Source organism: Megalobrama amblycephala, linkage group LG20, assembly GCF_018812025.1.
Source record: "Megalobrama amblycephala isolate DHTTF-2021 linkage group LG20, ASM1881202v1, whole genome shotgun sequence".
Taxonomy (NCBI): domain Eukaryota; kingdom Metazoa; phylum Chordata; class Actinopteri; order Cypriniformes; family Xenocyprididae; genus Megalobrama; species Megalobrama amblycephala.
In genome coordinates, this window is record NC_063063.1 from 23,374,116 (window position 1) to 23,392,568 (window position 18,453).

General features: G+C 36.0%; 1 protein-coding gene across 2 annotated transcripts in view; it reads right to left on the minus strand.

Annotated features, from left to right (window-relative positions):
* Positions 1 to 511: 511 nt before the first annotated feature.
* llgl2 (LLGL scribble cell polarity complex component 2) overlaps positions 512 to 18,453 on the minus strand; it is a 32,207-nt gene continuing 14,265 nt past the window's right edge. Inside the window, exons 3-26 of one of the 2 annotated variants that reach the window (XM_048170016.1) lie at positions 17,692 to 17,789; positions 16,009 to 16,090; positions 15,358 to 15,473; positions 14,775 to 14,933; positions 14,131 to 14,293; positions 13,884 to 14,016; positions 13,643 to 13,697; positions 13,122 to 13,276; positions 12,763 to 12,974; positions 12,456 to 12,523; positions 11,503 to 11,656; positions 11,279 to 11,383; positions 9,160 to 9,452; positions 7,884 to 8,031; positions 7,562 to 7,712; positions 7,311 to 7,427; positions 5,601 to 5,767; positions 5,258 to 5,519; positions 5,001 to 5,163; positions 4,867 to 4,895; positions 3,554 to 3,601; positions 3,101 to 3,143; positions 2,945 to 3,006; positions 512 to 1,527 (exon numbers count right to left, since the gene is read on the minus strand). In XM_048170016.1, coding sequence (XP_048025973.1) covers positions 1,523 to 1,527; positions 2,945 to 3,006; positions 3,101 to 3,143; positions 3,554 to 3,601; positions 4,867 to 4,895; positions 5,001 to 5,163; positions 5,258 to 5,519; positions 5,601 to 5,767; positions 7,311 to 7,427; positions 7,562 to 7,712; positions 7,884 to 8,031; positions 9,160 to 9,452; positions 11,279 to 11,383; positions 11,503 to 11,656; positions 12,456 to 12,523; positions 12,763 to 12,974; positions 13,122 to 13,276; positions 13,643 to 13,697; positions 13,884 to 14,016; positions 14,131 to 14,293; positions 14,775 to 14,933; positions 15,358 to 15,473; positions 16,009 to 16,090; positions 17,692 to 17,789 — 2,988 coding nt within the window. In that variant the 3' untranslated portion in view covers positions 512 to 1,522. The remainder of the gene's footprint in view (positions 1,528 to 2,944; positions 3,007 to 3,100; positions 3,144 to 3,553; positions 3,602 to 4,866; positions 4,896 to 5,000; positions 5,164 to 5,257; positions 5,520 to 5,600; positions 5,768 to 7,310; positions 7,428 to 7,561; positions 7,713 to 7,883; positions 8,032 to 9,159; positions 9,453 to 11,278; positions 11,384 to 11,502; positions 11,657 to 12,455; positions 12,524 to 12,762; positions 12,975 to 13,121; positions 13,277 to 13,642; positions 13,698 to 13,883; positions 14,017 to 14,130; positions 14,294 to 14,774; positions 14,934 to 15,357; positions 15,474 to 16,008; positions 16,091 to 17,691; positions 17,790 to 18,453) is intronic. The other variant, XM_048170017.1, reaches the window with a different exon arrangement.

Consider the following 18,453-nt stretch of genomic DNA (forward strand, 5'->3'; position numbering starts at 1 on the left):
TGAATAAAGTCATAGTTTTTGCTATTTTTGGACCAAAATGTATTTTAGATGCTTCAAAAACTTCTAACTAACCCTCTGATGTCACATGGACTACTTTGATGGTGTTTTTATTACCTTTCTGGACATGGACAGTATACCGTACATACATTTTCAACGGAGGGCCCGAAAGCTCTCGGACTAAATCTAAAATATCTTAAACTGTGTTCCGAAGATGAACGGAGGTCTTACGGGTTTGGAACGACATGAGGGTGAGTCATTAATGACATAATTTTAATTTTTGGGTGAACTAACCCTTTAATGAACCAATTTTGCTCTAGCTTTCCAAGTGTAATTTTAGGCCATTTTTAGTATTTAAAACTAGATTGGTGTGGACTTGATCAAAGTGCATGTTAGATTCTTTATATTTTAAAAAGATAGAGCAAAATGGTCTACCCACACCTCAACAGCACTGTTGTATTTAATAACCTCTGGTATTGGAATTCCCTAAGCTGAAAATGATGAAAAAGACAGATTGTGTGAAAAATCTTTACTGAGAAGACTGTAGTGTGAAGTTACAAAGAATAATAATTAGTGTTCTCATACATAATCATGTTGTTTCTACAAAAATATATTCTAGACCCCCCCCAAAGAAAACGCTAATTGCATTTCAGGAGACAGTACCAAAATATTTCCTCAGATCAGAAAATACAGCCCTCCGTAAAAGGAACCCACCGTCAAAACAGGTACGGATTTTCATATACACATATATTAAAACATTTGACTACAATATTTTAAAATTACATTCCTAAATTACATCATTCATTATTGGCATAACAAAAAAGTTTTACATAAAAAAAAAAAAAGAAATTAAAAACCTAGCCCCTCAGAAAGCTGTACACCCTAGAAACTACAGCATATGTACTACACAGTAGTGTACGAGTACCTATAAGAACTTTTATCTACCCACTGTTCTCATTGGTGTGGACGGGGGAAAGGCAACACTACCTGTGGAATACTCAGTAGGGTTTTAAATGTGTATGTGGGTTAAATGCAACAGTGTATTAGCATCTAGTGCCAACATTGCCTTGTAGTCCTACCCTAATTCGTCAGCAACGGCTTATGGCATCTTCACCCAGGTATTATACACCATCTATGCAAATTCTGAGGTTCTTAATTTGGTATAAAAGAAATATCATGCATTTAAAATTAAGTTAAAAAACAAAAATTGTCAGTCTTTCAAATGCCACTGCTTTTGCTCAGGTTGCTGCACTGGTGGACGCTGGTGGTGTGAAGGGCGGTCGGTCAGCATGTAATGGATTCAGTGGAGATACAGTGATTGGTCTTAGCAGGCACAGAAGGTGGTCCCTCGCTCTCTTCTCTCTGTCGTCTCCCTGGGTGTAGAAGCTCTTGAGTGGGAGGTTCCTCTCTCCAGGGCAAGGCTTTCTCAAGGTTCAGTAGTGGTACTAGCAGTAGTGTTCAGATCGTAAGCAAGTCTGGAATTAAGAGCGGATCCAGAATAGTTCAGGCACTGGGAATAAAAGGCTCAGTCTGTGGACAAAGCAGAGAGAAAAGAAGTGTAATGAACATAAAGCTCAAAGTTGTTTCTAACACAGATCAAGTTTCAATTAGAACTGTTGTGATAATGACATTTTGGCTGACAAATAAACTGAATATAAGCAAAGTCCCTTTCAAGAAAAGTCTGTTCATTCGACAGCCATATTTGCAAAGCCTCCAAGCAGCTATTTCGGGCATCCAAGTCCTATCTATTTGAATGGGGGAATCCTGAAATCTCAAAAACTGCTTGGCGAGCTCACAATTAAATAACATATTTCAAATCAGCAACAAAATCTGACATGAACTGTCCCATAAATGTTGTTTCTTATGCTCGAATAGCGTTTAAAAAAAAGGTTATTTTTCAGGATAGACGAGCCAATGCGCACGTGCAGTCCTAAGCGCGAGTCTCAGGTTTCTATGGGAACCGGAGCCTCTAACGGCAGCTGCAGTGATGCAATGACTTTATCAATCAGCGATTGGCTCTTTTACTTAGAAGGCGGGATGTATTCGCCATATTGCGCGTTGCTGTTTCTCCCATCCATAACTAATAGGAGTGAACCGTCTTTCTATATCTATAGTCTTTGATATAAGATATCAATATGACAGGTCATGTGACAATTACAAGGGATTAATTCACTTTGAATTTAAATAAATAAAAACTGATTTCCTCATACATTTATGTACAGTATGTAGTAGAATGTCATTAACAATACTGTAAATAATAAATAAATAGTAATAATAAATAGTAATAAATAAAAAATCTTAAAATGAGACCAAAATATAAAATTTTAAAGACAGGAGCTGAGAAAATTGATCCACATTTAATAATAACAAAATTGTTGTTATTATTATTATTATTATTATTATTATTATTGAGACCAGTCGCTAAGAGAAATTCTAGAAATATCTAGATAAATATTCTCATCTCCTCTGTCTTTACAAAATATCATTTTGGTCTTAGACCATTTTAACCTCACACTGTACTTTGTGTAACCCAGCCTTCCTGAATATATAATAACAATAACAATAATAATGTTATTATTATTATTATTATTATAAATATTATTAGTATTATTATTATTCAACTTGTCTCTGAACTGAAATTCTAGATAAATCTACATCTATTCTCTTATCTCCTCTTTCTTTGCATGTCATTAACAATTTATGAAAATGACCTGTACCAACCAAAGAAATTTGGAATTACTCAAATATGAAAAAGTGAACCTAAAGCACATTGTGATTATGCAAAATATGCAAACCTGACCCACTTTTAAACGAACAGCACTCCAAGCATCTCCAAACATTTGGAGCACTTACATAACACACTACTGCACCGGAGCACATGCATAAAGATCTGCATTATAAATATTGAGGAAAAAAGCAATATAGCTATATAATAGAAAATAATTACCTCCATTGCTCAGCATATTGCCTGCTTTTGGCTTAGTCTTCAAACTGTTCTCTAGGAACGTCCTTTAAACAAGAAATTGGCAGATTATTCAAACCTTACGGGCATTAATGAATATTAATAAAGTAATAAAATCTACATTAAGTTAAACTTCCTTACGTTTGATCTCCTTCTAGAGACTTCTGGATCTCCTGAAGCACACCTGTGTGAGAGCAAGATGTGATTCAAACAAATACTCAAAGTCTTTCCCATAAATCACTAAGACACTAAATACTATGAGTCCAGCAAACACCATCCTCCCTGGAACTGCTTGTAAAGTACTGAGCTGTTCTGTTTATAAACAACAAATCAAAATTTCTTTTGCATAGATATTAATATGACAATATTATTGTGCAGGCAGATGGAAGTGTTACAGATCATGCGCACACATGAATGCACAGACCAGGCCACGATTAATCATACAGCACGTTTAGATTATTGTTTTAGGCCAATTGCATGTCACAACACATTCACAGCAAGCAAGATACAAACAATCTGATAATGCTCTGAGGTGTTTTATATCTAAACTACTTCAGAATATCCTGTCTAACTGCTGATTCCTCATGTACTCACTCTCATCGTTGAGCAAAGCATGCTCCATTACTTGTTTAGAAGAATTCTCTGGAACACACAAGCACACTGATCAGTCGGGCAAAAGCTTGAAAATGCTTTAAAGAGGAGTTATAAATACAATCCGTAGTTGTTGCAACTGGAAGGCCACAACAGTGTCGTTTTAGTATTGTTTACGTACTATAATAGTATTTATTAATATTTTAAATGAGCTTTTATTTGAATATTTTTAGTTTTCATTTTAATTGTAGTTTAAGTTTCAGTCATTTTGTTTTGTGATTTTGTCACTTATTTTTGTTATAATTTGTTACAAATATTTATGACAACTTTTTTTCAGTTTTAGTAATTTTAGTACTTCAACAAAGTTTTATTTAACTTTTAGCCAACAAAATTTTATTTCAGTTACTTGCCAAGACAACATTTCTAATTTTCATTTACATTTTCATTTATTTAATATCTATAATTTACATTTTACAATTTTTACACAAACAATTTTTAATAGTTTTAGTTACCAATAACTTTTAATGACAGGCAAATTATCTAATAAAATATATCTAAACAAAGGGTCTCATTCACTAACCATGCATAAGCACAGATTTTGTACGTGAAATCTGCATATGAATGCTCACAAGAACACATCATGATTCATAATTAACTTTCATTTTAAATTTTATTCTAAATTTTTACAAAAAATTAAGGAACAACTGAAACCACACATATGTATAAAGAGTATGTGATTTTTGTGATTTTTTTTGTGTGAATATATTTTATCATTTTATTCATATATATATATATATATATATATATATATATATATATATATATATATAAGGAAATCATAGTTTTTATTTATTTAAATTCAAAGTGAATAAATCACTTGTGATTGTCACATGACCTGTCACAATAATATCTTGTATTCAGTTTAATATAAATACTTGATCTTCATTGGTCAGTTGCCGTTTGTCTAATAACATGTGCAACTTGAAATTATGATATTTCTGAGAGTACACAAAGTCTGTACTATACTATATAATATAACCAGTATGTATGTATATATACCAGTATATAGGCTTGGTGCTTATATGGCGAGTTAAAAATACAAACTTTTGCTTTTAGCAAAATTTCAAGTATTAATGTGGCACAGTTTCATCAACTACGGATTGTCCGTAAGCATGGACAGAAGTCTTTTGCATGAGTGACTTAAGGGAATAACATGGGGAAGCATTCAACAAAGCACTAAGAACATGCGTGTTTTAGGATTGGATGCTTAGTTTGCACAATTCACACAGATCTAGAAAAAGCACACTGAATCTCACCATATCCATCACTCTCCCTTTTGAAATTTCTGGAAAGACATAACAAAAAAACATTAATATAAAAAATGCTTTTGTTAATCCTTGACGACAGGAAAAGAATAATGAATTCTGAACTATTCTAAAACTACACACACCTGTGTTCAGTAGGTACTCCATCTGGCTGGTTCCTGTAGACGGGACTCGATGGGGTCTTGGACCTCATCTGTAGGGGTGCCTCAACCAGAGAGCGCGGTTCCACCACCCAGCGGGTGGAGAGAGAAAACCGCTCAAACTCAGATGGGGAGATCAGGTAGAAACCTAAAAGATGACCAGACAGACAGTTTCAGAGTAGATTCATGCTTTTACATAAGTGAGTAAATGGACTGTGTGTGTAAAAGTGAGCATTTCCTACCTTGGCCATATTTGGTGAAAACACAAGATGCGATTCCACTGACGTCTTCTCTTCGTATGCAAGGATAGTGGACCAGCATTTTGATGGAGGGCAGAGAGATGACATGTAGCTCACCCTGATTGGTTAGCACCACCAGGCTGCTCTCCAACTGTTCATCAGTCCGAGAGCCAAACCAAGCTATGCCCACTCGGCGCACACGAGAGCCGTCGACCGCTGTCAGCTTCAGCTTTGACTTACTGCTCACTTTAGGCAGGGTAAACAGCTGTACACATACAAATACGGTAAGACACACAATCTATGTTGGCATTTGGTGAAAAATATGTTGTGTAGTGCAAATTCTCACCTTAAGTTGCTCCTCTGACACAACCAATAGATGATGCGAACCGTGCATCTCAGGACTGCGTGCCAGATCATGGGCCACTTCCAGGGGCTCGGGCAGAGGGGAGCCCTTGCCGTCCAAGACCACCAAACCAACCACTGGAGCACGATGCATCAACTGAATCTCTTTAGCTGGGGATGGAGAAGCACTTTTTATAGAAGATCTGTTTATGCAAGCTGGGTTTTGTGCACACTACTGTTCAAAAGTTTGGGGTCAGTAAGATTTTATAAGTTATGCTCAAAGGCTGCATTTATTTAAACAAAAACACAGTAAAAGCAGTAATATTTAAAAATATTGTTAAAATTATTACAATAATTATTATTACTACAATACAATCAATGTTGAAAATAGTTTAATTTTTTTGTGGAAACGATGATGATTTTCTTCAGGATTCCTTGATAAAGATAAAAGTTCAAAAAGAACAGCATTTTTTGAAATAGAAATCTTTTGTAACATTGAAAATGTCTTTGACTGTAGCTTTTGGTCAAGTTTTTGCTAGGGATGTCCCGATCAGGTTTTTTGTGCACCTGATTTGATCCGAGTCATTGAATATTGAGTATCTGCTGATGCCTAGTCCCAATCTGATACTTGTATTTTCCTAGAGCTTGGTGCACACTTCAAGTACATTAAAGTTATTAAAATAAATCCAATGTATACAGGGACGTACAGAGTTTCTAAGGGGCTCAAATGTATTAAAAAAAACAAAAAAAAAGCATCTATCACTACAGAGTAATTCCAATATAACAATTAATACAGTAATTATATTTATTGGCATAAAGACATTGGTAGATGTAAACATCTATTATAATGGTGGACATTGCAAACAGACTGTGTGGTCACAATTATAAATATGGGACTACTGATATAAACTTCTTATATTTTAATGTACAATAAGCAGAATAATTTCAACAAAAAGAAAAAAGTGCATTTAAGGTTAGAAAGCATGAAGCTCACGGCGTCAGAATGCCGATCTGTCAGTCAAGTCCGAAGCAAGACGCAACCCATAGCAATGCTTTATGGCAATGACGTCTCAGACAGTCTGACGGCAGATAAAAGTACAGTAAATAAATTACTTTCGAGTGATTCGTTATGGCTGACAAACCCACTTGAAGGTGCATACCGCCACCTACTGCATGACACTTGCGTGACAGCTGACGTAAAATAAAGGATTGGGCTTAGGATAGCTGATACTGATCAGTTATATATTTTTTATATATATATATATATATATATATATATATATATATATATATATATATATATATATATACACATTTAAAAAAAAAAAAAAAAAAAAAAAAAAAAAAAAAAAACTTAATCGGCCCCGATACCGATCTTTGAGATCAGCTCAGGACATCCCTGGTTCTTGCCCGATAAAAGTATTTATTTCTTTAAAAAAAACAACAACAACAACAAAAACAACACCCCCTTGATTTTACCACATTTAAATGTATTGTTAATTGAAATTGAGTGCCAAAAATGCCCTTAAATGTGTTGAAAACACTAACACAAAACCTTAAGAGTTTATTACTTTTATTAAACAGCAGCAACAATATTATTCTAAAACACACCAACGTTCAGTAAATGCATTTATTAAATGATTAATATGTCCGTTCATCTGCTTCAGAGTTGAAGAGCTCTTAAAATGTAATTTATATACCATTTTTTGTTTACCTGCATGAGCCACTACTGCATCCTCCGCCCTTCGTTCCAGTGATGGCACACGGAGGACGTACGCAAAGACAGCTCCGCCATTGGTCCCTGCCCACAATGAGGGCGTACTGTGAGAACCTGAGGAAGAGAGAGGCAGATGATGAAGGTCTTCTGCTAGTCATACACACGCCATCTGAGAGAATACGTTGGGAGGAAGAATGATGCTAACCCTAAATTTAATAATCAACGATTAGAAACTGTGTGGTACTCACTATCACTGACAAACGTATCTGCGAAGTAAAGTGTTCTGACGAGGCCCGTGAAGGAGTCGTCAGAAGAACGGGCTTCGATCTTTCTCTGTACAGGAGCCAACTCCATCTCCTGCAGAGCTTCGGCCCCCAGCCTGGCATTGATCTCCTGCAGCTGCAGAAACATTCCTAATATTCACCATCAAGCCAGAACCTCCATTTCAACAACTCCAAAGTATGCAACGCTAATCGCTACTTAAAATAACTGCATGCATGATGCCTAGTCACATGTTCATTTGACTGTTGAACAACTGAAGCACTAGAGAAAAAGAGAGCCAATATGCACCTTGGCTGCATTGTTAGTGTGGTGTTTTCGCATGGAGACCCGGCTGCGGCGAATCCTGCGGAAGGACTGTCGCAGGGACTTTTTGATGGACTTGACACGTGACAGCGGCCCCTCCAAGGCCAGCTGATCACTGGGGTTTAAGGTGCACCTGCAAACGGACAGCAAACAACTATTAGCATTCAATGCAAGAGGGGAAAAAAAAAATCTGATAGAATTTATGATTGTAATGACATTAAACGGGTCTAATGGTCTTAATAATCTTGATCTTAACAGTTTAATCTAAAGACTTGTGCTCATAAATAAAAGTCTTGAAATTACTTTAACTGACAATTATAAATTGTAGCAACTAACAAGTGTAACTTTTTTTTTTGCCACATATCAAGTCAAAAGGGAGGCAATTTTGAAAAACAAAAATATATATGACTAAGATTTTTTTTTTAATTATCACGATTTCCACAAAAATATTAAACAGCAAAACTGTTTTTAACATTAATATTAGAATTATGTCTGAAGGATTATGTGACACTGAAGACTGGAGTAATGGCTCCTGAATACCATCACAGGAATGAACTACATTTAAAAAAAAATATTAAAAATATATTATATTTATAATATTTCACAAAATTACTGTTTTTAGGATATTTTAATAAAAATAAATGCAGCTTTGGAGACTTCATTCAAAAAATAATCTTACTGAAACTTTTGAACAATAGTGCAATTTACTGTCTACATTTTGGTCAATACATATTTGATAGTTTTGATGACTTTTCTATTATTATAAATATGAAAAATACGAATAATAAAGTATGAGTATGTACATTTGACTTGTATTGCACAAAAAATAAGTGTAAATAATAAAACAATATGGTTTATAGGTTTTGTAAATATTTTAACGTTTAATATAAAAGAAAATATTAAATAATTTTTCAGACTATCATATGATTAGTGAATCAGACTAGGAGCTGCTTTTCCACTGACGCATTTATCATGATAAAAGTACACCATGGTGACAAACACTATAGCTATAATAAAGACTTCCCTTTTTGAAGGGAAAATTTCTTTAGACAATTGTGGTGATCACATCAGAACATGTATGCTCACACATCCTCAATCTGAACCAGCTCAAATGTGCTTTATATTTCAGGTTATTTTTAAGGATATTCCTTAATGTTCATTTGTATCCCCTAACATTCACTTGTTTTAACAGTGACAGGTCAACATTTTGTACTAATAAATCTGAAATGCTATTTAAAATGTTTTTTTTTTTTTTTCTCACTTGACCATGACGTTATTCCTCTGATGGTAGTCATATAGACCAAAGCCATGGCTGGTACCGAAGGCCACCAGTTTCCACTCTGAGTGCAGAGCGATTGCTGTGACCACAGCGGGCGGCTGGCACTGCACCAGTGCGAAGGGCTGGAAGCCTGGAGGGAACAGCACCGGATCCTCCCGCACGTCTAGACGCGCCTGGCCCTTCCAGCGGAAGCCTTCCTGACCCTGCAGCAGGTCCACCACTGTAGCCTCAACCATCTGCTCGGCAGCCTCATCGTTCAGCTCCAAAACCAGAATCTGAGTGGGAGGAGGAAGACAAAGAGAGAAATGACATTTATTCAGAACCTTTTGATAGGAGCAGATGAAAATAAAACGGCAGTATCTCACTTCTGCAAATAAATTTCCTCTAACCAAACCTGTAAAACAGAGTACACTTTTTTTTTTATCCTTATAGCACAATTCATATAGCGTGATAAGAGCTATGGGTAGCGTTCTGCCAGCACATCAGCATAACTGTACTGAAACCCATCAGTAGTTCAGTGAAAGGGCAAAGCTATTGATCCTGAAGAGTGGTTTTTCACCAAGCTCATCTCATTTCCTAATGGCAGACATGATGTGTAATGGACTGTTAATAAGCTGCTAAATCAGAGAGCTTTAGTCAAGTTCTTTCTCATGATTAATTATCAGCAGCGACTAAGAAGTATGAGAAATCAGATGACAGATGGGTGAACTGGAGGTCAAGGTTTAAGGTCAGTATTTTTTTTTTTTAAAGAAATTACTAGTTTTACTAAGGAAGGATGCATTAAATTAATCAAAAGTGACAGTTAAGACATTTATTATGTTACAAAAGATTTCCATTTTAAATCAATGCTGTTCTTTTGAACTTAAATCAAATAATCTTTGTGGAAACATGTTTTCCTCTCATAATATTAAGAAGCACTACTATTTTCAATATTGATAATAAGAAGAAATGTTTTTTAAGCACCAAATCAGCATATCTGAATGATTTCTGAAAGATCATGTTTATTCTGAAGACTGGAGTAAATATGTACGGAAGAGGATTAGGGCCAAGCAATAATAAAAAAATAAAACCGTCTCGAGATTAAAGTTGTTAAATTACAAGAAAAAAGTCGTTAAATTACGAGAACAAACTCGTTAAATTATGAGAAAAAAGTCGAGATAAAATGTTGAGAATAAACTCATAATTTAACGAATTTGTTCTCGTAATTTAATGACTTTATTCTCAACATTTTATCTCGACTTTTTTCTCGAAATTTAACGACATTTTTCTCATAATTTAACGAATTTGTTCTCGTAATTTAATGACTTTATTCTCAACATTCTATCTCGACTTTTTTCTCGAAATTTAAGGACATTTTTTTCATAATTTAACGAATTTGTTCTCGTAATTTAACAACTTTTTTCTCGTAATTTAATGACTTTATTCTCAACATTTTATCTCGACTTTTTTCTCGAAATTTAAGGACATTTTTTTCATAATTTAACGAATTTGTTCTCGTAATTTAACAACTTTTTTCTCGTAATTTAATGACTTTATTCTCAACATTTTATCTCGACTTTTTTCTCGAAATTTAATGACATTTTTCTCAATTTAATGAATTTGTTCTCGTAATTTAACAACTTTTTTCTCATAATTTAACGAGTTTATTCTCGTAATTTAATGACTTTATTCTCAACATTTTATCTCGACTTTTTTCTCGAAATTTAACGAGTTTTTTTCTCGTAATTTAACGAGTTTATTCTCAACATTTTATCTCAACCTTTTTCTCGAAATCTAACGAGTTTTTTCTCGAAATTTAATGAGTTTATTCTCAACATTTTATTTCGACTTTTTTCTCAAAATTTAACAACTTTAATCTCGAGATGGTTTTATTTTTTTATTATTGCTTGGCCCTAATCCGCTTCCATAAATATGCTCTTTCAAAAAAAAAAAAAAAAAAAAAAAAAAAAAAAAAATCAGCTTTGCCATCACAGGAATAAATGAAATTTTAAAATATATTGAAACAGAACATTTTAAATTGTAATAATATTTCACAATATTAATGTTTTTACTGTATTTTTCATCAAATAAATGCAGCTTAAACTCCCACATGTGAACTCACTTGTCCTGCAGTTCCGGCCACTGTCAGATATCCGCTGTATTTACACAGATGGATCTTCTGAATACCAAGCCGAGGGTCGTCACTATATGGGTCAAAGCAGCCCACCTGATATATTGAAAAATAATAAATACACTGAATCAAATGTTTGATGAAATCAGTAAACAGCTGTGCTAATAATAAGATGTTGAGTGTGAGTGAAAATACTTGTTTTAGGCGAGACAGACCTTGCGGAACGGAGGCCACTCTCCCTCACTGCCCTGGTTCATGTTGTCATTTGGGTCGGCATCTGTGTGGAAGACTCCCGATGTGCTGAGCTTGTACATGGGGTAAAGACAGACCCCTGAGGCGTCCCAGAAACGCACCGTGCCATCTTCGTGCCTTTTAAGAGGAAAAGGGATACAAAATAATTAACATGAAAGGTAAGATTCATTTTAATAATCGGTTCCTCATTGCCTACAGGTGAAACTATTACAGCATTTTTCCTTGTTATTCACATGGTTGCCGTGAGAAGGGAAAAACCCAAATATATTGAGCAAACATTTCAAACAGGGACCAAGTTCCAACAGGATTTTCAAGTACCAAATGAGAGTAACAATTAGTTTCAAATAAACAAAACTTAATTACTGTACTAATGCTCAAATTCTAGGAACTGTAAAATAATCTATGATGCAAAGTAAGAACAAGAATCTGATATTTCCTGATTTTATTATCTGATGAAAGTTATGTGAGCGAAACAAAACAGACACATACAGGCAAAAAGAAAAGCTCTATTAATCTATTATTGTGCATCTACTAACAAAATCTCATTTGAGAGATGTATACTTTTATTTAGTAAGGATGCATTAAATTAATATAGTTGTTAAAAATATTCCAATTTCAAATAAATGCTGTTCTTTTGAACATTCTATTCATCAAAGAATCCTGGGGAAAATGTTTACACAAAAATATTAAGCAGCACAACCATTTTCAACATTGATAATAAAATAATACATAATAATACATGACCCCCAAATAAGTTTGATCATTCTAAAAAGTTCTTCATTTTCACATTTTTATAATTATAAACAAGAACAGTTCTGCATATTTTACATGTTGAGACTTTACAGGGAAACCAGTAAATTCAAGACTGTAAGATCACAACAAGACCGACAGCATTAGATCACACACGTCTACTCACCCCGTGAGGAGAAGGTCTCTCTGGGGAGGGTCTGGGGCGAGATTCTGACCGCCATTTATAGGCCAAGGCTACAAAAAGACAGATTTGAAAACAAGAACTCAATAGTTGTCCAAGGTTCTGCTAAACAGAAACCATCACAACCACATTTGGCGCACTTGTGGGCGCCAACAGCAGCTAACATTTACCCCAGAAAACTTCAGTTCAAAGCACTTCATTTGAGTATTCTCTTCCTGATGAGTGGTTTAATTCAGTAACATGCGATCTGAGCTTAATATTTCTGTATATGTGCATGCATATTCTTGCGTACCTTCTTGGAGTAGTGTGTGTTTTGCTGGGCTCCTGCAGCTTGCACTCTTTCCCATAGTTTGAGTGGGATGGAGGAGACGTGGTGCGAGCAGGTGATGGCTGAACAGTGTAATGGCACCAGGTAAGGCGTCTGGATGACGGGCCACCCCTCAGTTTGTAGATCCACCACCACAAGTTCCTCCTCCACCAAAACCACAAGAGCACTTGGCTCACCTGCAACACATTTAGACCACTAAGAGGAAGTGCACTGACTGCAGCTCAGCTAATATGATTGTTTAAGTAGATATAGAAGAAAGCATGTAAAGGAACCAAAACAGTGACATATTTAAGACCAATGAGTCTCTCAGTGTCAATCTCTACCTCTGTGGTTCTCTCCATCGCGAATAACGAAGAAGTCGATAATACGTGAGGTGAAGTCCAGGGCCTCGTGGGTTTTGCTGTGGATGACGGAGATGCAGTGTCTGTCCCCGTAACTGGCCCTCGGCATCCCTCCGCTAAAGATAAGGAATGGGGGACTGGGAAGAGAGAACAGAAGACACATTATTTTGGATAAGAATGTGTTTACTAGATGACAAATTCCCCTTGGATCTTCCAGGACTTTCCAAATATTTTGATGAAAAAGAAGAAAGAAACAATAAAGCAACATGAAATGCAAGGACAATATGATAAAATGGGCTAGAGATTAGTGGTAAAAGAAAAATCAAATGGAGGATCTTAATGTGGAGTGGAACATATTAACGTCTACGGAAGGTTTAAATATTAAACCAGACGTTGTGAGTCATGGTGAAGCACTCTGGGTTAATGACACCACAAGCAAACACACCTGTCTCAGCTTCAGTTAGTGAACACTCACTGTACTGTATGATAAACAATAGACTCACCCTTGTTTTGATGGCAGCTGTATAACTTTGGATATGGCCTTGCAGGGGAAGGCACCTGTGTGGAGAATAAAAAAATGAATATTTATAGAACATACTTTCTTAACGGTCAAGAGGTTTTTTTTTATTAAATGTAGTACATATTCAGAAATCTCACAATTTCAGACAGTGTAGGTTTTCGAACAGAAGTACACTGTCCATGTTTAAATTGTAACTAAAAGTCATTTCTGTAATGCAGTCTCACCATATGGCATCTCCTGTTTCTCGGGCTCCGTTTGCGGATCTTCACCAGTGACTGTCCACTGGCAGTAGCTCCCATCACTATGAGAACTGAGAATGTTCCCACCATCCTCCATCCAGCAAACACTCTCTAGTTGCTGAAGAGAACACAAAATGAGAAAATTACAAGCCACTTCTTAGAACATTCTTAGAATGATTGATCAGAGTTTTGAGTTTCAGAGTTTAAACGACAACACTGCAGTATTTGTTACCTGTGTGCTGAGAAAGTGTTGGATGGGACGCTGCCGATCCAGATCCCACAGAACCATCAGACCTCGGCCATAGCCAATCAGCACCTGCCGTGGGTTGAGCGGGTTCTCGTGCAGCGCTTCTACACACTCCAGATTCCTGCGGCCGGCATAATCCTCTGGAACTCTGGGAAAAGTAGAGATGAGCAGATCAGCGATCACAAAGAGTAACTGTAACATTTGTCTCAGGCATGCGAAAGTGTTGCATAATACCATTCCAGAGAAACTATTTGAAGAATGCATGTGTCGTGTGGATATAGGCAAAATTAATTGAGAGATTATAGAACTGCAGGTCACAGGGTCTCAGAACAAAGAAAAGTATGTAAAATAAGCTAATCTTAGTTCTTGCCTTTAAATACAGTGCATACGTAAAGTGACCAAACATTTATTTAACACTATTTTGCAAAAGATAAAAGACTGAAACATTAAATATTATCATGATTATTATTTCATCAGACACCTTTAGGATAAATATGCACTTTAGTATGCACAAACCCAACATTTAAAGCCAGCATGTGTGTTATTGATAAAGAAGATCACTGAAAAAAAAAAAAATGGTCCTTTTGGCTTTATATGAATTCAGAAGTCTGACCAATGTGATGTCTGACCTGTTCTGTACATCATCCACACTAATGTTGTTCTCCTCTAGTTCTCTGAAGCCTGGCACTTCCACAACAAACACGTGTCCTCCCTCCGTGCCCAGCAGCAGCAGCTCACCCGATGAGTGTGCCAGGACGGCCGTGACCCGCGTCACGCTGGGAGGGGCGCTGTCACATCACAAGGGGGTTAAAATGAAAGCGCTAGTGATTTGTTTTCTACCCCAGTTACGCTTAGATGAGACACTGGATAGACAGTTAGATTAGACTGCTGGGTTTTTTTTTTTTTAGGTCATATACATTTTTTTCATTTTTTTCTTACAATGTGTTATAAACGCATTTCCTTTTTATAATAAGCATCAAAATACATCTTTTCTATATTATATATACATATAATAAATACAGAGCATTAGAATAATCATTCATGGATGGATAGAATATGACATCACAGATTGCAAAAAACAGCTACTTATTATATATAGATTTGGAGCAAAAGTTAGTATCGGTAGCGTCTGGATCAACATGAGTCAGTGCTCGTGTCTCATTCTTTGGGTGTGTGTGCATGAGCATCCATAGGTGTGGGTTCTTGACTCACCCAGGTGGACCAGAGAGAGTGAAACGTCCTATCTCAAGCAGCTCGGATATGCCGCTATGGGCCCTAAGTGTCCACATGTGCAGACTGTTGTCATCCAGTAATGTGACAAACTCCACCTGGAAAAAAAATTATAAATAAATTAAAATACAGAGATCAATCAGTCAATCCATCAATATTTTTGTTAAAATAATATATAGAGTTAATGTGATTTCTCATAACATGGTATAATATTTTGCTGATATGACCTCCTTAATTTTAATCCATGCATATCATTAAGATGTTGCTTTCTGTGTAACTTCTTGAAATAGCAACCTCTCCAAAAACCACTAATGATTCATTGGAAACTAAATCCCAAAGACTGGAATGAAATCCAAATTAAAGGGATAGTTCACCCAAAAATGAAAATTATCCCATGATTTATTCACCCTCAAGCCATCCTAGGTGTATATCACCTGTATCTTCTTTCAGACAAACACAATCAGAGATATATTTAAAAATATCCTTTGTCCTCCAAGGTTTATAATGGTTGCGAATGGGGGGATAATCATGGGATAATTTTCATTTTTGGGTGAACGACCCCTTTAACATGCAAAAAAAAAAAAAATTCTATGTGAAATCAAAAGGCGTCAGGATTAAATTTCTAAACCGTACCTGGTTTGGCAGGAAGTGCACCTGTGTAACTGCTGCATTCTCATCGTGAAGTCCCATGAACTCCACACCTGGAGCTCCGTACCTGAGAACTGGTTAAGGAAACACATGGCAAACACAACACAGAAGACTGAAACAACTTATTTTTGTGGGTTCAAAAGTCAGACAGAAGCAATCCATTAGGGGTTCAAGCGCGTAGAGCTTAGGATTTTCAAAGATCAACATTCTGCCATAAAAGTGATCGGGCAGACCAAACCGTAAGTGGTAGAGACTTAAAACTTTGAGGGATGGTAGTACCCACCCCATCTACAACGTCAACAATGCTTGCCCCAATTGGCCTGATGGTGGCGCTACAGGGATCAAAAGTACGAAATTGCTCACAACTCCTAAAACGTTCGTTGCAGACTCAAGCGTCTTATATCATTGCAATCCTTGGCTCAAGATGGACAAAACACTCACATGCTTTTTTTAAGCATGTAAATGATTATATATTATGCGATTGTTCAGGCAAGCAAGCAATATTCATTCCGTAACATAGATCTCCTTGTTCTGAACAACTTTGCCTCTAGGACCACTGCTGTTAATCAAATACTTAATTAAATATTGGAGATTATTTGAAAAACCTAATTTTGCAAACTACTAGTCCTAGGTTCTTCACTCATCCTCGATATAATATATAATTGGATAGCTATAACAGGGTCATTTAGAAAACAGCCGTGGCCTAGTGTACCCAAAAGCCAGAAATCAGTCCTAAATGAAAACTCAGAACTTTAAGAAATTAGGTGAGCACATGCGACGTATGATTCAAAAGAAGTATGCATAGTTTTATGGAGATTGGGCCATATGTGGTGCTATAACTGTTAAAAAGATGTAAAATGCTATATTTCTATGGTAAATCAAATCACGATATGTCTGAAAATTTATGTAGAACTTCATGAAATTAGGTTGTACATAGTATAGTTATAGTATAGTCATAGTTATAGTAGTGTAACTTTATGGAGATTGTTCCATAGGTGGCGCTATAACTGTTAAAAAGCTTTAAAAACTATATATTTCTTTAGAAATGACCTGTATTGGCTGTAAATGGTTACAGGCTTGCAAAATAAAACATAATACCTTTTTATGCATGTGCTTAAAGGCCTTAAAGCGCTTGAACCCTGTTAATTGCAGCTTGTAGCTATATTCCAATTTGCTTTTTTTTTGCTTTTTTTTTTTTAAATTAAAACCAAAATAAACCAAATGTATTAAAAATGTATAATAAATAAATAAATAAATAAATAAATAAAAAGTAAGTAAATAAATAAATTAAAATAAAATACCAGGGATGTAATGTTGGCCAAACACCAGTTACGCATTTCTATTTCCTCAGTAAATGACTAACAGAGAGAATTACCCAACAGTATGGGAAAAAAATGTTACATGACCATGAGTTCTCAGCTCTACGCACTAATATAAACTGTTCCGCCTTTCAAAATACCTGCATGATGGGTGTGTACAATTGAGCCACTAGAACAACCACGCTAAGAGCTACCGGAAATCTCGCTTCATCATATCACATTGTAGTCACTCTGCCCTCAGGATTCAGAGACAGGGGAATGGAATGTGACAGTGGTATAATTCAAGTAGCTTTACACACAGTTCAAATAACCCAAAGTGTGCAAATGTCTTCTGGTTGTTGAAGGATACAGTTTGATTGCTCCTGATCTGGTACCGATGGCCAGGAGCTCCAGGCTGGGGCTGAAACCCAGAGCACTGGGCTGATGGGGGAAGCCATGTTCTACAGTCTAAAGACAGGACAGAAATGAGAGTGTCATACATCACATATATAGAGCTGGACACACTGAGCTCTGGTATTAGCGGACTACATGTGCAGCTTACATTTTAAGACATCATAGTCATACATAGTCTGTTCTAAAACGGAACATATTTAGGGAGCACAATCGCACTGCCTTTTAATAGGTCTCATTCTGGGAGAATTATATAGCAGCATCGCATGTATCCTCCGCAGAGAAAGCACTGCTTTACAAATTGAGCTTAGGGGGAAAAATCCATCCAAAATGTAGGGCTGCATGATTGATTGGAAAAACAACAAAATTGCAATATGGCTCAGTGTGATTATCAAATTGTAAAGGCTGTGATTTATTTAAATATGCGGTGCATGTTTGAGAGTGAAACACTGCACTGTTTTCAGTATCTCTGAGCAGCTCGGTTCACAGTAAATGGTGCTCCACATGAACTCATTTCTGCATCTGCTCTGAGTTTGGGTCACTTTTAACATGCACTTAGGAATGTAACTTGCGCCAACCATCTTCCTAAACTTATAATGAGAAGCCCTTATAAACCGGCTATGGTCAAGGGAAGAAAAAAGCTTTAAAGTCTCCTTGAGGTTTTCTGTAAAACTAGAAGGTTGATGATTTAACATTTGAAAATGAAGAAATAAAGACAACT